General features: G+C 44.2%; 1 protein-coding gene across 5 annotated transcripts in view; it reads left to right on the forward strand.

Moving 5' to 3' along the window:
• Positions 1-1,456: 1,456 nt before the first annotated feature.
• The window catches only part of LOC114598659 (receptor-type tyrosine-protein phosphatase C), an 82,648-nt gene continuing 58,076 nt past the window's right edge, over positions 1,457-26,028 (forward strand). For 3 of the 5 annotated variants that reach the window (XM_077928380.1, XM_077928382.1, XM_077928383.1), the window contains exons 1-2: positions 1,458-1,591; positions 1,678-1,796. In XM_077928380.1, coding sequence (XP_077784506.1) covers positions 1,733-1,796 — 64 coding nt within the window. In that variant the 5' untranslated portion in view covers positions 1,458-1,591; positions 1,678-1,732. Of the gene's footprint in view, positions 1,592-1,677; positions 1,797-26,028 lie in introns of all 5 variants that reach the window. The other 2 variants (XM_077928378.1, XM_077928379.1) reach the window with 1 other exon arrangement.

Genomic DNA, 26,028 nt, shown 5'->3' on the forward strand with positions numbered 1-26,028 from the left:
TAAGGGTTGCTCCAAAGGCCAAAACATGGGATGGAATTCAGTGTAGCTCCAAGTGGGCTACGTGCACTGGGAATGAGATTTAGGGGATGGGGCACAGGGGAAGGGGAGAGGGAAGTCCCATGGTGGAAGTGAACCTTGTGTCATGCAAACAACAACTTAGTTGGACCCCATCCACAAACCACAGTTTGCAATTGCTTCTGAACCTGCAAACTACAGTTAGCACTTGCTGTCCGAATGAGGATTGCAAAGCATATACTGACCTGGATTTGCAACCCTGGTTGTGACTCAACTCAATGCTGTGGGTGTGCTAAACACTCATGATGCGGGGAGGTGTCTGGAAGAAAGGCGAGAAAAGTGCCGTTTGATTTGGTGACATCTACCACAGAGGGTAAGGGACGCGGGTGGCGCTGTGTGTTAAACCACAGAGCCTAGAACTTGCTGATCAGAAGATCGGCGGTTCATATCCCCGCGATGGAGTAAGCTCCCGTTGCTAGGTCCCTGCTCCTGCCAACCTAGCAGTACAAAAGCATACCAGTGCAAGTAGATAAATAGGTACCACTGCGATGGGAAGGTAAATGGTGTTTCCATGCACTCTAATTTCCGTCATGGTGTCCTGTTGCGCCAGAAGTGGTTTAGTCATGCTGGTCAGATGACCCGGAAAACTTTCTGAGGACAAACACCAGCTCCCTCATCCTGAAAGTGAGGTGAGCGCTGTAACCCCATAGTCGCCTTTGACTGGACTTAACCGTCCAGCGGTCCTTTACTTTTTTACCTTGAGCCATAGTTTGGCTTAGTGTTACATGCAGGCTGGGTCAATGGATCATTATGGTGATAAGAAGTCTATATTTGCCTTCTCTGTACCTCCATTTAGCCTTCCCCATTCAGGCTGGGTACACATGCTCCAAGCTTAAGGCTACAGTTCCATGCCTACCAGCCAAAATGCATATATAAGATTGCACTATAAGACAATTGTACCTAGGCAGAGAGAAGGTTGTATCATGATAGAGCCTTCCGATCCCCATAGTGGCCTCCATGGTGGAGGAAGTACACTGTGATGGCCATCCCTCTGTGTGCAGGTGTGGCACTCACACTTCAATGGAGCAAACCTTAAGTGAAGCCATTTTTGGAGAAGGAGAACATTTTGCATCATCTGGGACTTCTCCAGGTCTGTTTTAAAGCAGCGAACACTTGAGATATTAGCTGTGATCAACGGTGGTGGCCTCGTCAGTTAAGCATGCTGGCATGCAATTGTCTTAACATTATCCGGCATCGTTGTAGGGGTGGGACTTTCTCCACAGCCACGAGCATTTTAACTCTTTCAGCATTTGACAGAGAAACCCGTCTCAGCTCCTCAGAAATTCTGGCGGCATCTGCTTTTCGACCAGGAAGTCACAACAAGTGCAGCAGCTTCAGAAAAACCTCTGACTTCCTGGAAACTGAAGTCAAGAGAGAAAGAGAGAGAAGAGTGGTTTTAGAGAAGTCAGTAAAAATTGTCTGTGACATCACTTTGCTGTGAAGTGTGTGTGTGTGTGTGCTTAGTCTCTGGGTGTCAGAGGAAGCTGCTCCCTGAATGATAAGGACGCATTGCAATGTACGTGCGCATAGCCTATTCTACATTTGATTTGGACCTTGGCAAGTCATTTTGCACAGGGCGATAACCATTATTTTGCTTTCCAGAGACTGACACACACATGCTGTTTTGTGAGGATACACATGAGCCCTGGATGTAACCATGTTTTTGTGGCTTAAACTCTTGGTGTTTGGCTTGGCCCTCGTTGTGGATGGACAGGACTCAGGTAGGTGGCCGCTGCTTGTTTGTTCACTTTGCTTATCGTGGAAACTTATTTAAAATAACTATCCTAAACGCATCTTGACAAGATCTAAGGGTTGGGTCTAACGCCTTAGGTCTGTGTATCTCATATGCCTGAGTGCCTATGATGATTGAGGTGTGTCAGGATCTTAAGAATATCAGTTACAGCAAACTAATTTATCTGAATGGTGACGTAGTCATCATTACCACTGGGTAGGAAGAAGTTTCTGGCCCACACTCAGTTGAGATGGAGTAATTGAGACAAGACCTTCAGGTCTGTCCAGCACTTATTGACAGCTCCTGTAGTACGGCCACAGAATCCTCTGCAGTTACTTGGGTTAACAATTCAACACAGAAATAGTTTGTTAGGAGTTAGCTATTTGAAAATGGCTGCTTTAAGATAACCTGCGCAGTGGTAATCTCAAACACGCTGTTTGGTTTTTCATTGCCAGATTCCCCTCCATCCTGAATCTTGGGTTGTCAACCAAGTAGGAATATCAAGTGTCCCTCTTCATTTGGAGTTTGGGTTGTCTGCGTTGTGAAAATATTCACAATGAATCAAGGCAACGCTCCTTTTGAACGTGGCGAGCAAGGATTTGCCATGATGCAAATTCTGAAATGCTTCACATTTCAGAAGTCCCACTGAGTTCAATAAGATTTGCACCCAGGTGCAGCCTCAATATATAGTTTTTTATCTAAAAAAATAAATAGATGCATTTACCACTCTAGTCTGAAAATGTTTAGAACTGGGACAACTTTATAAGGAATGCTTAGGATTGCAGAACTAAGTCACTTCTTTTAAATAATACATACCACTCAACAGGATTGCGTTTTAACGTTACATAAGGAAACACCTTCTTTTCATTTTCTCAGACTTTCTAAAGCAATGATATTGCAGCTGGGTTTGTCTCTCCTCCCCTTTAAAATGGACTTCTCCATTAACTTCTGAGCCACTCCCTGATCTCAGATCCTGTATTCAGTTCCTCAAATTTCAAGCTCTACTGCATCGAAGTTTCTTTTTTAATGTGTTTAACTGATTCTGTCAGATTGTAGGTGTGCGATATTGGATATAATTGCAGATTCCCAGAGCCAGTGGTCCAGTTAGGTAATTTCAGTCCCTGGATTTAATTGTTTTAATGTCCCCCCTTTTTAGATGACAGTGTGCTTCAAATGGTGGTAATAAAATCATTCTGCATTTATGTGTGTGCCGGTTGGGGCGGGAGGATGACTCCTGCTTATTCTGCTGAGTTATTCTGCCCTGGACTTATGACCATAGGAAGCTGCCTTATCCCAAGCCAAACCTCTCATCCATCTAGCTCAGAACAGTGGTACCTCGGGTTACAGATGCTTCAGGTTACGGACACTTCAGGTTACAGATTCCACTAACCCAGAAATAGTACCTCGGGTTAAGAACTTTGCTTCAGGGTGAGAACAGAAATCGTGTGGCGGCCACGCGACGGCAGCGGGAGGCCCCATTAGCTAAAGTGATACCCCAGGTTAAGAAGTTTCAGGTTACGAATGGACCTCCAGAATGAATTAAGTTCTTAACCTGAGGTACCACTGTACGGTCAACACTGACAGCAGCTCCCCAGTGTTCCAGAAAAGCATCTTCCACAGCCCTACCTAGAGATGCTGGGGATCAAACAATGTGCTTTTCCACTAAGCTATGACTACCTCTGTCCTGAAGTGGGGTCCTAACAGTACTGCTGCCCAGAGCTCAAGGAACCTCATTCAATCATCAGCTTCGTAGTCACTGACATGTCTTGCACCCTCTTTCTCCATTTATGCCTTCTCGGTCGGTAGTGGCGCCCACCCTTCAGATGTGAAGGAAATAAGTAGCTATCCTATTTTTAAAAGACATCTGAAGGCAGCCCTGTTCAGGGAAGTTTTTAATATTTAACGCTGTATTGTTTTTAATACTTGATTGGGAGCCGCCCAGAGTGGCTGGGGAAACTCAGCCAGATGGGCAGGGTATAAATAATAAATTATTATTATTATTATTATTATTATTATTATTATTATTATTATTATTATTATTACCTTCCGCCTTGTGCCTTTCCAAAACAGAACCCCCACTCCCTTTATACTCCCTGTGCTGCTTATTTTCCCCCTGTTGGGGGTCCTCCATGCACCCTACCTCTCTCGACATTACTTGCTACCTATTCCCTTTCCACTGCACCAAATTATTTGTAAACGCAGACCTGGAACTGCTACTTTGCTGCAAAGCTGTTTTTTTTTGGGGGGGGGGACACATGAATTGCAAGGTTCAAGTAACAGTCTCTTTCGCCCACGTTATTAATGGATGTTTAAGGTCTTCCATGCAAAAATACCCCAGGGTGATTCAGAAGAAGTAAATAAACATGCACGCTGCGGAGATGCTTACCTGATGGATGGGCTTGCAAGAGAAAGCAACGGGGGGGGGGGGAGTACGTATTAAGTGTCTCCCCTGGAAACGGTGCTCTGCTTTGCAGCAGAAAAATGGTAGCCCAGGTTTCCAGACCTGGGTTGTTGCTGAGTGCATAGTTTAGGCTTGACAACAGGGGCCTTGCAATAGTTGGGGATGTTGAAACGACTCTTCGCTTTCACAAATCCCAATGGAGTTGTGATTCTTTGGGGATGCTTCAGCCTGCATAGTTGGTGAGCCAATGGCCAGGAAGGGAGACAAAATTGCTTTCTCTTCCGCTCAGGGTTGTCCAGATGTTGCTGGACTACAATTTCAATCATCCCTGCATCCCTGACCTTGTTGGCTGGGACATCATCATCATCATTTGTTATTTATACCCCACTCATCCGGCTGGGTTTCCCCAGCCACTCTGGGCGGCTCACAACAGATTAAAAACAGAATAAAACATTAAAACTTCCCTAAACAGGGCTGCCTTCAGATGCCTTCTAAAAGTCAGATAGTTGCTTATTTCCTTGACATCTGCTGGGAGGGCATTCCACAGGGTGGGTGCCACCACTGAGAAGGCCCTCGGCCTAGTTCCCTGTAACCTCACTTCTCGCAGTGAGGGAACCACCAGAAGGCCCTTGGCACTGGACCTAAGAGTCTCTCAACATCTAGTAGGCCACCTCCCCACCCCGCTAACCTGAAGGGACTGTGATATTTCTGCTGGGGCAAAATATATCGATATTTAGGAAATACCTTCACAGCTTACCACAAAATATATGGCAGGGAAGTAGTAGAGATGTATTATTATTTATTAAATTTGTATACCGCCCTTCATCCGAAGACCTCAGGACGGTTTGCAGCATAAAAATACAAAACGAACTGCATAATAAAAACGAGCAAAAACAAAGCAAACCAATAGCACCCCCCAAACACAAACACAATTAAAAAGACATAGAATATTAATCAGCCCAAGGCCTGGTTGAAGAGGAGCATTTTTGCCTGGTGCCTAAAGTTGTATAATGAAGGTGCCAGTTGAACCTCCCTGGGAGAGCATTCTGCAAATGGGGAGCCACTGCAGAAAAGGCCCTGTCTCATGTTGCTACCCTCTGGACCTCTCTCTGAGGAGGCACACGAAGAAGGGCCTCAGATGATGATCACAGGGTCTGGTTTGCTTCATATGGGAAGAGGCAATCCTTGAGTTATCGCGGTCCTGAGCCACCTAAGGCTTTATAGGTCAAAACCAGCAGTTTGAATTGGGTCCAGAAACTAATTCTATAAGATCTAAGTCTGAGATTACAATGGTGGAAATTAGTACACATGGGGCTGATTCTGCATTTTGCTAATATACTGAAACTCAAGAAGGCAACTTGTAGGGAAGTGACAGTGAGTGGGCACAGAATGCAAACAATCTGCTGGTTTTCCTGAATCTGGTTTCCCCCACCAACCCACCCCAGTGTGGTTCACTTCCAGTTTTGAAGCTTAGCTGTGGGGGGAAAGGCAGTTTTCAAGAGAGAGGAAGGGTTAAGCACGGCATTTCTGCTTATTGATTCTCCCCGGTAAGTAAGTCCGTGTCTACCCTCTGCCCCCAAAGTTAACATTATGGGGGAAAGACTTTGCCCAGTTCTGTCCAGCAGCTACTGCCAAACACAGTAGAATTTAGTGTTTTCTTGCTTCATATGCATATTAAAAACATACAGACACTAAAGAGGTTCTGCCATTCGTGCTCATGACTATACAGAGCAACTGCTCTCCCTTTATCAACAAAGAAAGAATGCTTTATCTTTCCGAAGCTGTCACTTGCAGTATATTTTAGATTTTCCGGATTTTAAAATGTTGCGTCTCCGTCAAATCTTACAGCGGTCTCTGAACCAGCATCCATTTAAAACAAAGGTCCTCATTTTTTTGTTTGTTTGAAATCCCCAATAGCATAGAGACCAAATGTGAGAGGAGGGGGGTGGAATGGTTTGTCACCGATTTCATACTCTGGATTTATTCTTTTGAGCATTTATGCAAAGTGGAAGTTCAGACTTAGGATGCCCATTCTCAGTTGGGGTGCTCACTTCGATTTATGCGCATACATTTCCTCCCCTTATTTTTAAATTAAAAGCGCAATAAATAGAGGCAAATGGTAGCTAACTCTGGCATATGATAAAAAAACACACCAAGCTGCTAAAGAACAGGATTCTTTTCTTGTGAATTTTTTGTGTGGCTGTTCTTCATTTTTATAACTGACTTCCTACAGTTGACTGCTGTTCTCCTTTCTTTAGAAAGAGTAGGCTAGGCTCTGTCTCGGCAACTCACCTCTTTTGTTACTTTATGCAATGTCTAACAGAGAAGGCATAGAAGGGGGCTGGAAGGGAGAGTGTGCGACAATAGTTTTCTTCAAAAGACAGATTTTCCTCTCCTTTGCCTGCATGAGGTAGATGCCTGGGGCATGTGCTATCCTAACTAATTGTTGCTATAGAAATCCTAAGAGTTACCAAGATTTAGGAAACGTTGCGGCGCTGAAAGAGCATTACATTATTTCACAACTGTGAAGCAGATAAGAAGGTAACTTTCCCCCTTTGTTACCAGTCCTTTTTTGAAGGGAATATTTTTACCTAGTGTGCTTGTTCTTAAGCAGGTCAACCTGCCTTTTTTTCAGGGACTGTGTGTGTGTTTTATTCTCTAAAAATAAAGCCCTTCATACCTCTTCCCAGGCAGTCAAACAGCTTCATGTAAAAGAGACTTGTGTGTGAAATTATAGGCACAGCAGAACCCTATGCGTGTTTACTCAGAAGTAAACACAACAGCGCTCACAAGGGCTTATTCCCAGCTCAACCCTAACTAGGTCTACTCAGAGGATTGCCCTACTGAATTCTGTAGAAGCTCATCCAGAGAAGTGGGGTTAGGACTGCAGGCTAAATTACTCAGCTAAATCATATATTAGTGTTGAGCTCAACCCAGCCCCTACTCTGCCCTGAGAAAAATTCTGAGATTTATCTCCCTCCCCCCACTTCCCCAACTAGAAAAAAGAAGTCAGTTTTGCAGTATTTTCTTTAGGTATTCTCTTTTTAAACTTAAAGGTTTCCAACATATAATACAATAAAAACCCAAACAAAGGTAATATCTAAAGAGAGCAAAATAATAAAAAGAAGGGGGGCGCGGGGAAAGAAAAAACAAACACACCTACACAAACACACATTTTTATATTCTATCAACCTCCTATCTCAATCTTCAATTCACAGAGATCCCCATCTTCCCAGGCCCCACTTGGGACAGCTCCCATCTTTCTCAGCCTCATACCCTGAGAAATACCACTCTATTTTGTCTCTCACACAGATCTCTTCTATCAGTCTTCTCTCTGTAAGTTCATATCATGCCATTCATATCATACTTACAAGTAATATTATTGAACATTAATTTTAAAATATCAAAAACTAAATAAGAAGAAAAAGCCGAAAAGCAGAAATAGAAGAAAAAGAGATACTTAGAATCATAGAATCATAGAGTTGGAATAGACCACAAGGGCCATCGAGTCCAACCCCCTGCCAAGCAGGAAACACCATCAGAGCACTCCTGACATATGGCTGTCAAGCCTCTGCTTAAAGACCTCCAAAGAAGGAGACTCCACCACACTCCTTGGCAGCAAATTCCACTGTCGAACAGCTCTTACTGTCAGGAAGTTCTTCCTAATGTTTAGGTGGAATCTTCTTTCTTGTAGTTTGAATCCATTGCTCCGTGTCCGCTTCTCTGGAGCAGCAGAAAACAACCTTTCTCCCTCCTCTACTCTTCTATCTGCCAGTTTTCTCTAGGTATTCTCCACCATTTGTTTTGTGGCGGCTGCCATTTCCCAGCTCACCTCCCCTCAGAGCGACATGAGATCAGAGGCCTTGGAAAAAATGCCCAATGGTAGACTAGGCCGCCCAAAATGTCGCTGCTGTTGCCAATGGAAGCAGCAGCAAAGGAAAAAGAAAGGTGGGGGGAATAAGCTGTTGGAGAATTCCTTCTCTCCTTGGATAGCTTTGGTGAAATGGTGCTGCAAACAACTCTGCCAACAAATTAGGGTGGAGTATATCAAGAGTAAGGGATGCAGGTGGTGCTGTGGGTTAAACCACAGAGCCTAGGACTTGCCGATCAGAAGGTTGGCGGTTCGAATCCCCGCGACAGGGTGAGCTCCTGTTGCTCAGTCCCTGCTCCTGCCAACCTAGCAGTTCAAAAGCACGTCAAGGTGCAAGTAGATAAATAGGTACCGCTCTGGCGGGAAGGTAAACGGTGTTTCCGTGCGCTGCTCTGGTTCACCAGAAGTGGCTTAGTCATGCTGGCCACATGACCCGGAAGCTGAATGCCGGCTCCCTCGGCCAATAAAGCGAGATGAGCGCCGCAACCCCAGAGTCGGCCACAACTGGACCTAATGGTCAGGGGTCCCTTTACCTTTACCTATATCAAGAGGACATTTGCACACACCTCACCATGTATATCATACTCTCCAACATTTCGCCAATGAACACAGGGACCTCCGTTTCCATAATAATAATTTTGTTGCTTATACCTCACCCATCTGACTGGGCTGCCCCAGGCACTGTGGGCAGCTTCCAACATATATAAAAACATAATAAAACATTAAACCTTAAAAAAAGGCCCGATACAGGGCTGCCTTCAGATGTCTTCTAAAGGTTGTATAGTTACTTATCTCCTTGGCTCGGGGGATCACATGACTTCATCTCCTCTAACATTTCTCCGATGAAAATAGGGACAGCCTAAGAGATCAAAGGACATTCCGGGATCAAATCAGAAATTTACAGATGGCTTCTGTAAATCTGGGACTGTTCCTGGAAAAAAAAGACACGTGGAGGAGCTGGTATATCAGCCAGCACCTCACTTCAAACACTTTGATATGCTTCAGGTTTAGCACAATGGGACTGGAAAATGATCAGTGTGTATCTGTGTATGTGTGCGAGTGAGGCCTACAGAGGTATCTCACTTCCTCAATTAACTCCTTTCCTCCATCTACACAGCACATAAAGCTCTGTGTGCTTAGGGTGGCAGAGGTGATGCAGCGGAGGGGAAAGGAGATAAAGAAGTATTGTGCCCTTCACTGAGTCATTTCACCTTGTCCAATTGCATCTCTCTCTCTCCATGCTGTGTTCCAAACCCAACAAATGTGGCGGAAGTGGAGAAGGCAAACACCGCTACCTCACTTTCTCTTCCTGAGAAAACCACAAGGAAAATATACACAGGTGCTGTGGAAAAATGGTTTTATTTTTAGAAAAGGGCCTGATACAACTGTTTCCAGAGATGGAAAGTAACACCAAAAGCATGCCAACCTTCGCAAACACTTTAGTGATCCCTTAAGGAATCTCCCTGATGTAGGCTGCAATCCTAAGTAGGAACCAAGTGTGAATTCGTGGCGTCCTCTTGTTTCTGTACTCTCCTCCTTCCTTTGTGCTCTCTCTCTCTCTCTCTCTCTCTCTCTCTCGGGAGGGGAGAATGAAGGCTTCCTGGCCACTGTGTGGTCTAGCACTGTAACCCTCTCCCAAAAGTGGCAAGGTGGACCCTCTCCCCAAAGTGGCAAGGTAGAAGCTGCATCCAGAAGGTGAGATTTGAGATGTGCCTTGAATAGATGAAAGAGTTAGGACTATGGATGTGTGTGTGTGTGTGTGTGTGTGTGTGTGTTGTGGGAAGAGCTGCGAGGGAGAAATGAACAGAAAGTTTGGGGAAGAGAGGCAGGCATCAAGCTACAATGCTAGATCATTCACCATCCTCCATGCCCATCCACCACTTAACTATGCACAATTAGTGATGAGCAAATCCATACTTCATCATCCTGTGTGTAGTCTGGATTCCTTCCCGAACCTCCCAATTTGTCCAGTCCCATATATGAAAGTAAAATTGTTCCTGTCCCGTCCCTGCCCTGCCCCGCCCACGGAAATTATACATTGTTTTTGGGCTGTTCATTTCTTTAATATTTAGACATGTTCATTATATAAAGAAGGATGTTCTGCATCATGTTTATTTAGTTAAGTAGATAACCTTTCGTTGAGTGGATCACCAATTTGTTTTGTTCAGCAGATGTCTTGTTGCAACCCTAACTGAAGGGTTGGTCAGGTACAAGTGATTTGCAGACATAACAGTCAGAGATAACGTCATTTGAAAGCAGTATTGTCAGCATATTACACAAAGAGGCTTATTTTCTGAGACCCGTTAACCCCTTAAAAAAAGAAAGAAAATGCTACACAGTTGTAGAATCTTGTGGGTGCTGCACAGATAGAGTGTTGTTATGGTTGAGGTGCACCAGCGAGGCTGTGCCTGTTCTTCACACTGTGGAGTCCAAGATATAACACTGACCACCAACTTTAGCTTTAAACAAGGATTGGACAAATTCATGGACAATAAGGCTTTCAATGGCTACTGGTCATGATAACCACATTCTTCTTCCACTGTCCAAAGCAGCAGGCCTCTGTCTAAGAATCTGCTGCTAAGAATCAGAAGTAGGGAAAGAGGTTCTGCACTGAGGTCCTGGTTGCTGGCTTTTCAGAAGCATCTTCTTGGCATTGTGGGGAAAGGATGCTAGACCAGATCTGTCCTTGGCTTGATCCAGCAGGGCTTTTTGTATGTTCTGCTAAGACTTGTGAACCCCTCTCTCTTTCTTTTTTAATGCATCAACCAACCCTATCCACCTCTGGGATTTTATAGCTGTTAAGATTAAAGTCCCCAGAAGGGGAGGAATTTACACCATGGTCAGACCATCCCCCCCCCCCCCTGTTATGTAAATAATGTGCCACATTCCCTTATGTGGAGAGAAAAAAGTTTCCTTTTTTCGTGGAGCCAAACAGCACTCACTAATTCACCAAGAAGATTGAAGAAGAATATAGTATAAGCTGGTGGAGGTCATTCTGGGCTGGACTTCAGGGTACCAGAACACCCCAAATCCATGCGTAAATGTGGATAATATCTCCAGAATCCTTGAATGAAAGTTAAACAAATTCTACATCTCCCTAGGCCTGATCAAAGATATTTCAGGTTGTGCCAGAGATTTATTGTCAATCCGCAATTCTTTTTGGAAATTAAAGTGAATCAAATGCAATCAAGATTAGTTGCTCACTCTCAGAATTTATTCTGCCCTGTGTTCTTTCCTTCTATTTTGCTTTCTTGGGTGGGTTCAACAGAGCGGGTGAAAACATTTATAATAATTACTACTATAAATGAATTACTATTTTAAAAGTGGTGCTTTGAAACAATGTCAGAGGCTGGAGCAGAGAATGAGCAGGGGCTGACATAAGAAGAATTGCCAAATACAGTGAGAGGGCAATTGGGGAAAGCCTGCATACTTGAGAACTACTGAAGCAGCCATAGAGCTCTGTGCACTGTGTAGATGGAGGAAAGGGAGTTATTTGAGGAGGTGAAATACCTCTGTATACCTCACGTACACCCACTCACACCCACACACATACACCAGATACACACTGATCGTTTGCCAGTCCCACTGTACCCATATCTGCTTTTCTCCTTGTTAAAACTGGTTTGTGTTTTTATTTTTTTTTAAACAATTCTTCGGGGTCTCTCCACCCCTGCTTATCTCAAACCTTTAAGGTGTTTAAAGCCACAATTTTTGTCTCAGTATTACTCTCTTCTCGCTTTATTCACACTTCTGTTCTTGTTTGAGTACAGCAAGAAAAGGGGCACACTGAAATGACTGTTTTAAACTTTTCCCTTTCATTCTTCAGCAGCCACATGCGTGAGAGATAAGAGCCCTCAAATAGTCCATAGTGTCTTCTCAGAATGTATTTAATTCCTGTTACCATGTTTTGTCTTCAACCTGAAGTTCTAGATTCAGTGTAGTAATTTAGAAAAGATGTTTTGTTAACAACCAAGCACGCATACGTGTACAACTGAACTCCACCTTCTCTAACTGAACAAGCCAACTGCCATGCTTTCTCTCAAGAGTCTATTCATCTTAAATGATGTTGCATACATCAGCATGGGTTGTGTGTGTGTGTGCAAAGGGGGCTGAAGAATAGGAGAACTGAAAAGGCATGGAAACCAGGTGGCCTGTGCGCAAGGGACAGCTGAAAGCAAGCGGAGGGGGAGGGAAGGAAAGGAGGGAAGGTGAAAATGCGAGTGCAAAGGGGTTTGTGGAAAAGGAGGAGCAGGAGGCACTGGGATGGGGGCTAAAGAGGGAAACCAGGGGCACGAAAGGATCTGAAGAACAGTAGGGGATGGTGGCTGGACAACTGGACAGAAGGTGAAACGGTTGCTTAGCAGGTGCAATCTGTGAGAGGAGGAACATGCAGGAGGTTTCCATGAGGGTGGTTTGTGTGGAAGGTGAGTCAGAGGCACGGGCTTGGGCTTGAAAGCGAAAACATGGCTGTAGAATAGACAAGAGTAGAGGCTTCAGAAATGGGGTTGGGTAGGTGAAAAGCCAGCTTAGCTGTCACACAGGGTGGGAAGGGGAAACACTTGAGGGGGAAGTTGGAGGGGGCTGGAAGGGGGTGAGTAGGGCATGGCCTCAAATAAGAATATGGTATGAGCCTGCTAGGGACGCGGGTGGCGCTGTGGGTTAAACCACAGAGCCTAGGACTTGCCGATCAGAAGGTCAGCGGTTCGAATCCCCACGACGGGGTGAGCTCCCATTGCTCGGTCCCAGCTCCTGCCAACCTAGCAGTTTGAAAGCACGTCAAAGTGCAAGTAGATAAATAGGTACCACTGGAAGGTAAACGGTGTTTCCGTGCGCTGCTCTGGTTTGCCAGAAGCGGCTTAGTCATGCTGGCCATATAACCCGTAAGCTGTACGCCGGCTCCCTCGGCCAATAAAGCGAGATGAGCACCGCAACCCCAGAGTCGGCCACGACTGGACCTAATGGTCAGGGGTCCCTTTACCTTTATTTATGAGCCTGCTGGGTCGGTCCAAGAACCCATCTAGTCTACCAGCCAGTTCTCACAATGGCCACTCAGATGCCAACGGAAAGCCGAAAAGCAGGCTCTGAACTTTTGAACGTTTACAGTAAAAGGATGAAGAGTACTTCGAGCCACATTGGTGGTTACCTTGGTAAGGGGGATGCAAGAGCAGTGGCTGTGAAGAAACGGAAGTCAAGCATAATTTCCTTCCCCTTTGCTGTGTTTCATGGCTTGCATGCTTGAGAACTACGAAGCAGCTTTAGAGCTTGGTGCAATAATATTTATATATCTGTAAAGTGTGTGTCTGTGTGTGTGTGTGTGTGAGAGAGAGAGAGAGAGAGAACAAGAGAGAACAAGAGAGAACAAGAGAGAACAAGAGAGAATAAGGGAAAAAGAGAACCAGAGAACAGGAGCTATGTCAGGGAGAAGCCGAGGCCATTTGTCCCACAGGAAATAGTGGGAGAGAAACTTCATTGTTCAGGATTCTGAGTAAAACACACATCAGGCATAATCTGAGGGCCACAAATACAGCAAAACAGTACCTCATGATCAGAGGGCCACAAATATAGCCACTAATAGTGACCGGGAATGTAGTTCTGACAAATATTCCTAGCAGATTCCACCAAAAGAATGTATTTTTCAAAAACAGAAGGAAGAAAATGATCTTTCAAAATGGTGTTGGGGTGTTTAAAGAAAGGGTAACCGGACCCCTGACCATTAGGTACAGTCGTGGCCGACTCTGGGGTTGCGGCGCTCATCTCACTTTATTGGCTGAGGGAGCCGGCGTACAGCTTCTGGGTCATGTGGCCAGCATGAATAAGCCGCTTCTGGCGAACCAGAGCAGCACACGAAAACGCCGTTTACCTTCCTGCCGGAGTGGTACCTATTTATCTACTTGCACTTTGACGTGCTTTCGAACTGCTAGGAGTTGGCAGGAGCTAGGACCAAGCAACGGGAGCTCACCCGGTCGTGAGGCTTCAAACCGCCAACCTTCTGATCAACAATTCCTAGGCTCTGTGGTTTAACCCACAGCGCCATCCGCATCCCTGTGAGTGTGTGTATTGTAATGCAATTCAGCATCAGGCACTAGAGGGGAGCAGTTGTAACTAAACACACCGCTGCCACCTCTGCTCTTGGTCTCTCACCTCCTGATCCATAGGTGCATCACTGAGATACCCAATACTTTGCCTCTGTGGAGCATGAAGAGAGAAAGCTGAAATCGAATTGGTTCTGTTGACATGCACTGCACTGGGCAAAGCTCCTCATAGAATAACAGAATTGTAGAGCTAGAATGGACCCTGAGGTTCATCTAGTCCAATGCAGGAATCTCAACAAAAGCATCCATGACAGGTGGCCATCCCGCCTCTGCCTAAAAACTTCCTATGAAGGAGAGTCCATCACCTTCCTTGGCCTTCCCCTAGCCCTCTTGGAAAGCTCAAGCAACCCAATGTCTTGGAAGGCAATTGGGCTGCATCCATGCCACTTCATTGGCTACTGTTGGCTGAGCCTGACTAACCCCTAGAGTCAATGGCTGGCTTTCAATTCCTCTAGGATTTGTGGGGCCCTACATGATACCTGCTCTGGTCTAGGGATGTTAAAAGGTTTCCTTGGTGGTCTGGCTCCTTCCCTGGTGGCCCACTCCTTTAACTTGGTTGTGGTGCAGAGTCTGTTGCCATGCTGTGAGTTTAAGTCCCAAAATCCACGTTTAGAAAAATAAGTGTTCGGTCAGAAGGTCAAATCTTTCTGGAAACAGTGATTTAGGATCAAAAAGCTCTTCCCTATGAGATACAGAGATTTGCTGTATTGTTCTAGTTCCCTGGCATTGAAAGCAGGTCCTGGAGTGCAGTCTTAGGGAGTCCTGCTTGACACCAAATACAATTTGTCTCAAATTATTATCTTATGGCGATGCTAACACCAATCCTTATACCACTATTCTCTAGTCCTACATTGTATAGCAGTGGCTGAGGATGTAACATAGGACTTTGAAACCTAACGGCTTGCTTTGAACCCAATGGCTGAGATGAAATTTGAATCATAGAATCATAGAATCATAGAATCATAGAGTTGGAAGAGACCACAAGGGCCATCGAGTCCAACCCCCTGCCAAGCAGGAAACACCATCAGAGCACTCCTGACATATGGTTGTCAAGCCTCTGCTTAAAGACCTCCAAAGACAGAGACTCCACCACACTCCTTGGCAGCAAATTCCACTGTCGAACAGCTCTTACTGTCAGGAAGTTCTTCCTAATGTTTAGGTGGAATCTTCTTTCTTGTAGTTTGGATCCATTGCTCCGTGTCCGCTTCTCTGGAGCAGCAGAAAACAACCTTTCTCCCTCCTCTATATGACATCCTTTTATATATTTGAACATGGCTATCATATCACCCCTTAACCTCCTCTTCTCCAGGCTAAACATGCCCAGCTCCCTTAGCCGTTCCTCATAAGGCATCGTTTCCAGGCCTTTGACCATTTTGGTTGCCCTCCTCTGGACACGTTCCAGTTTGTCAGTGTCCTTCTTGAACTGTGGTGCCCAGAACTGGACACAGTACTCCAGGTGAGGTCTGACCAGAGCAGAATACAGTGGCACTATTACTTCCCTTGATCTAGATGCTATACTCCTATTGATGCAGCCCAGAATTGCATTGGCTTTTTTAGCTGCCGCGTCACACTGTTGGCTCATGTCAAGTTTGTGGTCAACCAAGACTCCTAGATCCTTTTCACATGTACTGCTCTCAAGCCAGGTGTCCCCCATCTTGTATTTGTGCCTCTCATTTTTTTTGCCCAAGTGCAATACTTTACATTTCTCCCTGTTAAAGTTCATCTTGTTTGTTTTGGCCCAGTTCTCTAATCTGTCAAGGTCGTTTTGAAGTGTGATCCTGTCCTCTGGGGTGAATCAATACCCTTCCATCTTATGGTTAACATGCGCACGCATACACACACACTTGAACAGAATATATACAAGTAGTAGACACTACTTAAGTTCTGAACTTCCAACACCCATTTTTAATTACAGCGGAATCCTCCACATGCCTACTCAACCAGTGAGTCCCATTCAGTTCAATGGGGTTTACTCCCATGTACATGGGCACAGGATTACAGACTTAACCACCTGATGACATCACAAGGAGTAAACCAAATGCCCTTCTTATCTCCACCATTGTCAGGGTTTATGATGGTAAGAGCTGCATTTACTGCATTTGCCTCTGGTGTGCAGCATAATTATTTGACTTTCAGCCATTTTGCTTCTCTTAAATAAGGGGAATAGCCTATAGCTGGAACTTTTTCTTCTTTTTTAATATACAAATTTCAATGCCAAAGCCACACACCTTTGTGCAGTGGTGTAAAACTCAGGAACAGCAAAATACGGAATAGCTAGAAAGTGTGTGCATATGTGTATATAGATACAGATATTAAATGGGAAAAGCCATCCGTTCTGACTACGAATTTTATATTTGCAACTAGTGCTATTTTTTTCTTTAAAAAAATGTTTAGGGTACTCTCATTTTGACTCAAGAAAATCACCATTTTATAGTTCAAATCGGGAAAAATAAATACAGTAAATGAACAAAAGTACAAAGATCAACAAAATATTTAGGGGTATGCGTACCCCTGCGTCCCCCCCAGAAAAAAACCACTGTTTGCAAATGTGGAGGAGGGCAGGGTAGTGTTGGGGAGATGCAGACGGATTTCCTGTGTATCTTGCAGATTTCCATATCATTTTAAAAAATCATCCTGTTTATTAACTTTAAAGGGGTTTTCTGAGTCCAAGAGAAAAGGCTGTCATAAGATACAAACGGGAAAGCACAGCTGGATAATAAATTTCTAGCGAGAGATGCCGTCTGCTGAGTTCCAAGTGCATATATCAATAAAGCAGAACCCTTGCAAACAGGTCATGCTTGCTGGTCTTTCAAGAACTGCTAAACCATTTATCTATTTTCAGACATTTTCTCCAGTCTTTGAAATAAAAGCCAATTGCGGCCCCGGGTATCAGGATATTTTTTTTAATAAAAAAAACTAGCTGTGAGTGTTTCAGACCAGTCCACAATGTACATAATGTTATACTGAAAAAGGAGCTATTTTCTAGCTTTCCTTTTGATAATTCCCTCTTTCAGTGTTCTGTGGTTGCCATTATTCCCTCTGTGTCAACATGTCCTCGGTTGGAATGCTTGCTTGGCTTCTATTTTGTAGATTCAAAGACTTATAATCCTTTTGCTCCTCATTCACAACTCTACAGAGAAAGTTATTAGCGTCAGCCATATCTTTTATTGTATGTAGGGGGCATGAATTCTTCTCTTTTTCAAAAAAAACCAAAAAACCCTCTCACAAAAAGATAGATTCTGCAGAGCAATTTTTAAAAACCGCCTGTGAAATATGCTTTATTTGACAAATGGTGGAGGGGAAAGAAAAAAAAAACCAGACTAACATCCGAAGAACTGGTAGGTGAGGAGAAAAGGGCAGCAGATCAAAGCCACGTCCTGTATTACCTATAGCAACTAAAGTTCATTAAATGAACTAGATGGATCACAAAGCAAAATGTTATTAGGGAAATTTATGCTGGGAACACAATTTGCTACTACCAAGATGGGTTTGTAAGAAGAACACAGATATTAATGATGCTGTTTCTAGGTGGTTGTATTTTGATGGACATCAGTAGTGAAGTGTGTTTTGAAGTAATTAGGGGGAAGGAGATTTGTTGGGTCATCAATAAATTGAAGCGCAGAAGCATATGATGTCATGCTCTCTGTTCAGGGCTCTTCCAAGTTTGGTCTGATCTTTTGTAAGAAGTAAGAGCCCACTCGAAAAACCGAAATTTGAAAATTGTTCCCTTTGGATTAGCATGGCATGGATAATGTCGAAAGGGGCCGTAGAAAGCAAGGAATAGATGGTCATTTTGGATGGAGTATGTCAGAAGAGACCAATGCCTGTCTCTTTAGATTTTCCTTTCCTCCCAGCCATATGTGGGGATATGGAGAACTAGGCCAAACTGTGTGTAAAGCTGTCTTTAGGTACCTGCATCTAGTGGATGGAAGCTAGGGATATGCCTGCAAACTTTCCCCAACAATCCTCATGTGTTTTGTCCAGGATGCTCAGTCCCTGATGTTCCCATGGGGTGCACTAATCCATCAATTTTGGTTCCCCAAATTTCACATTCTCCCAGTCATAATTTCAGTTCTTCACATTCTGTAACAATTAGTGGGTTAAAAAAAAAATCCCCGTGAAAATTCACCAGCTAATTTCTCCTCATAAAAACACTTTTGTATGCAGCTATTTTCACAAATATATGCATTTTTATGCACAACCGCTTGGCTAGAGAAGCACACTGCCAAATTCGGAGAAGTACAAATTTCAAGGCATGGCTGTGCTTTGGCTCACAAACTGTTTCAAAAAGTGTGGATATGGCAGATTCACCTGAATGAAATTTCTCCTCCATCGCTAGTTCAGCAGGGCCTGAATACACCTGGTGTTATGGTGTGTGGCTGCTGCGTCTCTAACAACTTGCATGCCCGGACTCAAGGAGGGCATAATCAAATAATGTCTCATAGCCAGAAAACCCTGCACTTTGTGTGATCATTGGAGGCAATTTTGTACGGCCATCAAGTCATCAAGTGTGGTGGAGCCACCCATTATTGCAACTGCTGAGAAACTGCATTCCCTCTATACTTATCACATGATTGGTTTGGTAATCTCAGTTCCTCCAAGGGCAAGTTGCTACCAGGCAGTTAATTATAGTATCACAGGAGACTCACAGCTTCATAGCTTCCTCTGAGCTTTAGGTCTTTTAGTTTCTTCCTTTCCTTTTCTCTGCCTACTGATTGCGTAGATCACACTTGGTTGTTTCCATCTGGTTAAGTCTTAACTGACTGTAAGTGCACCAAGACATATTTGAGTCCAGCTCAGCCTCCATAAGGTTAGGCCTTTGTGGTTTCAGACTTGCTGAGTATCTGCTGAGCTCGGATGAGGTCATTCTTTGTGGGCTTCCCAGCTTCAGAGTCCTTTAATGCACTTCCTGTAAACTTCTCAGGCTGAGCACCACAGAAGGAGAAGTGTTGCTATCCCGACAGAGAGTCATGGCACAATAGACTCCACAATGTGTCAACATTTTAAATCAGGAAATGGGATTTAGCATGTATGTGCAAGGCAGTGGGGATCTAATGATTTTATATTGAAATGGACAACAGGAAAGACGAAATGGCTTTGTAGGAAAAATAGTGTTTTGGACATTCAGGTCAACCAGTCACACAGTCTAATGAGGAATGGTTCTTGTTTCATGAATTTATACAAGGTATGTACATTGTGTTGTTTTCAAGGTACGGAAGTTGGCAGTTTTACTGAGTAATGAAAAATGGCCCAGACATCCCTTTTGAGTGCAGCAGAGGACATATCAAACCCACTGGAACTTTGCATTAGAATAAGGAAATTCATTTACATTGATACAGACAATGCTACAAGAGTCAGGAGGTCTTTATTCTTAAACAATAAAGAAAAGGAATAAAAATGCTGAAGCTCCATTTGTCTTCTTTTCATGATTAATTGTTGACTTCAAGATTGCTCTGGTAGTGATCCAGTATATGCTCTTTTATATAGTATATAATAGAATCACAGAATTGTACAGTTAAAGGGGACCCCGGGGTCATCTAGTCCATGCAAGGGAGAATCTTCATTATCTGCCCAGGTATAGATCTAATCAATCCAAAAATAAATAGATAAGTGAATAAATTTATGTATATAGTACCAGCAAAAATTAAGCAATACAGAAAATAAAGCTTTATAATTCTATGATAAGATATTGCAGTGTTGCTTTTTATAAGCAAAGATTTTAAAAAATCAATGTTATAATATTTGATCCTGCCTAATCACTACCATGTAGAAGGATCAAAGCACATTTAAATCACAAAATCCTGGTTCAAGTAGTTTGCCCCTCACAGTACTACAATTCCCAGCACCCGTAACAAACTACCGCTCCCATTATTCTTGTTTTGGAGGGGAGAATGTGATTTAAATGGATGGCGTGTATACTGCCTAGAACTCCCACAGATGTACTCCCACTTCTGTTTCCATGAGCAGAGCACTTTCAGAAATGATTCTTCAAGATAACGTATGTTTCTTTGACAATTGTCATATTGGCTATATTCACCCCATGCTTTCAAAGCACATCCCCACCCACTCCCAAAGAATCATGGGAAATGTCATTTGGTAATGGTGCTGAGGATTTTAGCTTCCCAGAGAAGCGTAACCTGGAGTTCCCAGGATTCCTTGAGGGGAAATGTGCTTTCAGTGACATAGTATGCATACAGCAGCCTGCCTCCATCAGTTGTGTCTAGTCATTGATGGGATACAAGGGTGTTATCTATCTATTTTTACAGGAGGCATGCTTAACATTTTGCATCCCTTGCCTGACTGATCTTCCCAGACCCTTCACCTCAGCCACATCGAGAAAGCACAATGTGCAAGGGTGTGTAGGGCTTTACATAACACCCCAAAGCAGTGCTGACCTTAGAAAACTACTTTATCTACACTACTTAGCTGCATGGCTTGGATTGACTCCATCTTTCTTATCATCACTATCGGTTTTAGCTTTTCAACTTTCCATACGTATGGCAGGAGAAGAACATCTGTATTTCTGTAATCTGGCCTATGTGACAATGCTCCGTTGCCCATGACCCCTCACTTCGTTTCCCTGACCCTAATTAGCATAGCCCCCCCCCCGAAAGCTTCCTAGAACCCTTCTCCCTAGTTCACACTAGGGTTTAAAGCCTAAATCAATTAAGCCCAAAATATCAGAAATGAATGGTAGAGGGGACCCTCTTGGTAGTTCCACCTTCTTCAGGAATTTGGGATGGCGGCGGCCCAGGAGATGGCATCCTCTGTGGCAGCCCCTAAGTTGTGGAATTTCCTCATAGAGTTATGACTTGCATAAATCAGTTGGCCCATAGTAAAGCAGGGGTTTCTTTTGGTTTTTGCATGGGATAAGAGCATTGAATCAGGGACGCGGGTGGCGCTGTGGGTTAAACCACAGAGCCTAGGACTTGCTGATCAGAAGGTTGGCGGTTCGAATCCCCGCGACGGGGTGAGCTCCTGTTGCTGGGTCCCTGCTCCTGCCAACCTAGCAGTTCGAAAGCATGCCAGTGCAAGTAGATAAATAGGTACCGCTCCGGCGGGAAGGTAAACGGCGTTTCTGTGTGCTGCTCTGGTTCACCAGAAGAGGCTTAGTCATGCTGGCCACATAAGCCGGAATCTGTCTGCGGACAAACGCCGGCTCCCTCGGCCCATAGAGCGAGATGAATGCCACAACCCCAGAGTCGGTCACGACTGGACCTAATGGTCAGGGGTACCTTTACCTTTAAGAGTGAGTCTGACTGAACGCAACCCGAATGAGTCCCACTTACAAACTAGTGAGCTTCCTGTTCCTGCTTTAATGTCATGCTACTTCCTGTTCTTTTCCGTTTCTTCCTGTTTCTGAACGTTCCAAAGAGAAGATGGGGAAAGCCCAGTCTCTCCCATCTTCTCCTGAAATAAAACTACTGCCACTTTGCCAAAGTCTGCACTAGAACGATACCGCCAAGAGCCAAACAATGGTAGACCTTCCATAGATATTTTTGCCTAGTAACTAATTTGACAGTAGAGTGGCCCACATATTAGGGCACTCTGACTAGTGTGGTTTTTGCATCCAAGGGTCCTCATTTTAAGATTTTTAAAATGCAAAAGAATGACTCATTCGTGGCTGAGGGTGCTACTTTGAATTTTTAAAGAAGAAATGAATTGCACTGGGTATTATGAAACCATTTTAGCGCTCACATTTCTGCTTCGTGTGCTAATGCCTCCCTTTTTGTCAGCCTGACCCCCTGTATTAAGAGATGTCCATAATTTAAAAGAACCCACCATTCCAAAGAAAATGATGAACTGTCACAGCTCAACCATGTCCCCTATTTTAATATAACATGGTGACAGCCCTATGAATATCACACTTCCCTTATAGTCATATATTTATCCAGTACTAAGGGCATGACATTTCGGTACTAAATCTAGGTTTTGGAAATTTTTGCAGCCCCAGAAAGTAGCCACTATCATCACATTGTGCTCCAAAATCTCTGCCCTGCACTATTTATCTATTCAAGGAGACCACGATATACCATACCCCAAATGGATCTCCTGCCCCATCCTACCAATAATAACCTCAGGGATACAGGGTACATAGGTAAAGGTAAAGGGACCCCTGACCATTAGGTCCAGTTGTGAACGACTCTGGGGTTGCAGCGCTCATCTCGCTTTATTGGCCGAAGGAGCCAGCATACAGCTTCCGGGTAATGTGGCCAGCATGACTAAGTCGCTTCTGGCGAACCAGAGCAGTGCACGGAAATGCCGTTTACCTTCCTGCTGGAGTGGTACCTATTTATCTACTTGCACTTTGACGTGCTTTTGAACTGCTAGGTTGGCAAGAGCAGGGACCGAGCAACGGGAGCTCACTCCGTCGCGGGGATTCGAACCACCGACCTTCTGATCGGCAAGTCCTAGGCTCTGTGGTTTAACCCACAATGCCACCCGCGTCCCCACAGGGTACATAATACTGCACTAATAACAACCCAATGAAAAAAGCCCATATTTCATATTTCAGTGGGTTAACTATATGGCAGGTATGCAATTAGTCACTTGCCTGGTCACCTGGGGTAAGTGGAAAAATATTCCAGGTAACCAGACAGACCCAATCCCCACCACTAGGAAACCCCCCCCCCCAAAAAAAAAAGTGTTTCCCAACCTGTAGGTCACAAGTAAACCCCAAATAATTATTGCCTATAATCTTAAACCAGTAGGATTATTGCCTCTTACAACTATTTGTTTTGTTGGCATATTACAGTGGTACCTCGGGTTACATATGCTTCACGTTACAGACTCTGCTAACCCAGAAATAGTGCTTCAGGTTAAGAACTTTGCTTCAGGATGAGAATAGAAATCGTGCTCCGACAGCACGGCAGCAGCAGGAGGCCCCATTAGCTAATGTGGTGCTTCAGGTTAAGAACAGTTTCAGGTTAAGAACAGACCTCCAGAACGAATTAAGTACTTAACCTGAGGTACCACTGTATAAAGCTGCATTGCCACTTGTAACCGAATCTCAGAAAGGCTTCAGCCTTAGCTTTTAAAAACCAGAGAACGTTCTCCAGTGGTTGGCGGGAGAGAAGACCTAAAGCCCAAAATTCACGTGACTAAAATCTGATGGGTCATCGCACAAAGTAAATTTGGGCTTGTGGGTCCATACCAAAAGGGTTTGAGAATCATTGTCCTAAAGGAGCTTCTGGAAGGTTTCAACCAAAGGATTAGTGGGCCAACTCATATTGTTTTTCCCCTCACCGACCCCTTAGAATAGGCTCACGGTATTGTGAGTAGCGTTGTATTGACAGTAGAAGCAACAACTGGCAAAATATTTCTGTATAGAATGTATATATAACATACCTATGCCCTGTTCCCTACCTGGGCTCCAATCTTCAGTTTTGTAAACTTCCCTTTCTGAAAATAGCACCAAGCTTCTGCTGTCTCTGAGTCCTATGCTCAGTTTCGTTTGGCCCCTACTTCCTCCTCAGCTTTCTGCAACATGGCTCCACCTCAGGTTCCTGATTTGCAGGGCACTGCCAACTTTGGCCCACTTGCTTTTACTGCAGTGCCTCAGCCTCTGTGATGTTAGTGCTTTTTTGTGACAGTATAGAGTACTGCTAGCTCCTTTTTTGTGTGTCTGTGGTAGTCATTTTCTGCTGCCGCCCATGAAGCTTTGATCAAGTAAAGGTAAAGGGACCCCTGACCATTAGGTCCAATCGACTCTGGGGCCTGGTGGCCGACTCTGGGGTTGTGGTGCTCATCTCGCTTTATTGACCGAGGGAGCCGGCGTACAGCTTCTGGGTCATGTGGCCAGCATGACTAAGCCGCTTCTGGCGAACCAGAGCAGCGCATGGAAACGCCGTTTACCTTCCCGCCAGAGTGGTACCTATTTATCTACTTGCACTTTGACGTGATTTCAAACTGCTAGGTTGGCAGGAGCAGGGACCGAGCCACGGGAGCTCACCCCGTCACGGGGATTCGAACCGCTGACCTTCTGATCAGCATGTCCTAGGCTCTGTGGTTTAACCCACAGCGCCACCCACGTCCCAAGTACTTGCACCAAATTTAATTTATTTTTTTTTACTCACAAAAAATGTTGTTGTTTAGATTTCTTACCCACCCTTAAGTATAGGGTCCCAGAGCAGGTAACAACAGTGCATAAAAACACATTATTTAAAACAGTGAAAACAATTTGCAACCAGAAGAATAGGGTTGGTCCTAAAATCTCTTTCTCTCTCAGGTGTAAAAGGTACATCTTCAGCAAGGAAGGGAAAATCTGTCGGTTTTTGCTTATTTTAATTTTCTGGGGTCCCCCCCCCCCATCTTTAGTTCAGATCACATTTCCACATCCCTTTGTGATTTAAAAAAAATAAATCCTCATGAAAATTCATCCACTGAAATTTCCGAATATACACATTTTGTACGCGACATTGCATATTTCCCCGAATATTTCAATTTTCCCTAATATAATGCAATTGTGTACATTAACTTTCACTAATACATGATTTTTAATGCACAGTTCAACTTAGCATATGCTTCCGTGTGCACATTACTTGACTGGAGATCTGCACTGTGAAATTTATAAAAGTGCAAATTTCTAAAGCTGGTTCCCAGAGTGTTTCAGAAAGTATGAATTAAGTAGATTTGCCTTTACATTTGAAGTGAAATCAATTTTCTGCCCCATCCACCGTCTTCGGCATATGACAACAGCTATATAATGTAATTGGCTTTCTTAGAAAGGAGAAAAGTATTGCACCTTGCTTTTAAAGCATGTTGCTTCCCCCAAAGAATCATGGGAACTGTAGTTTCTGAAAGGTGCTAGGAATTATGTGTGAGGGGAAACTACAATTCCCACAATTCTTTGGGGAAGTTGTGTGCATTAGAGATGCTTTAAATGTATGGGCTCAGTCCTAGACAGACTTGCCTGGAAATAACCCCCATTTAACACAGTGGGAATTACTTACAAGTAGACATGCCTAGGAATGTGCTGTAACTCTAAAAATGGCTTTAAAATGCTTTCTGTGTGGTTCCTCATAGCTGTATCTCTTAAGAAAAACATAAGATAATCATAGGTAACTGGAAAAGCAAGCAGCAAGCAAATGTGATTTATTGGGGTGTATTTCTGTCACACAGATCAGGTGAGGGGAAAAACCTTAAAGAATCTGTATGGTTTGTTAGCATATATCTAAGACTGAACCTTAGGGACGCGGGTGGCGCTGTGGGTAAAACCTCAGCGCCTAGGACTTGCTGATCGCATGGTCGGCGGTTCGAATCCCCGCGGCGGGGTGCGCTCCCGTTGCTCGGTCCCAGCGCCTGCCCACCTAGCAGTTCGAAAGCACCCCCGGGTGCAAGTAGATAAATAGGGACCGCTTTATAGCGGGAAGGTAAATGGCGTTTCCGTGTGCTGCGCTGGCTCGCCAGAGCAGCTTCGTCATGCTGGCCACGTGACCCGGAAGTGTCTGCGGACAGCGCTGGCTCCAGGCCTATAGAGTGAGATGAGCGCACAACCCTAGAGTCTGTCAAGACTGGCCCGTACGGGCAGGGGTACCTTTACCTTTTTAAGACTGAACCATTGCCAAGTGATTCAAAATCAGGCTGTTTCGTATTAAATATGAAATAGCAAAACTAAAAATACATTATTTGGTGAAAAATGCAGATTTAGGCCTAGAAAAACTCTTAGCTCTGGCGATTCAGAGCTGAACTACACACGGTGCAGAATATTGATCTACAGTTTCTCCTGGATGTAATCTTTTCAGATGACAATGAGTGGGTAGGAGAAGGGAATTGCTCTTTCATGTAGCCATTATTCCCCACAAAACAAAATCTAGTATGAAGGCTGGAAAGTTCGTTTCCACCACATGCTAGTTTA

The sequence above is a fragment of the Podarcis muralis genome, chromosome 5 (genome assembly GCF_964188315.1).
Source record: "Podarcis muralis chromosome 5, rPodMur119.hap1.1, whole genome shotgun sequence".
Lineage (NCBI taxonomy): Eukaryota > Metazoa > Chordata > Lepidosauria > Squamata > Lacertidae > Podarcis > Podarcis muralis.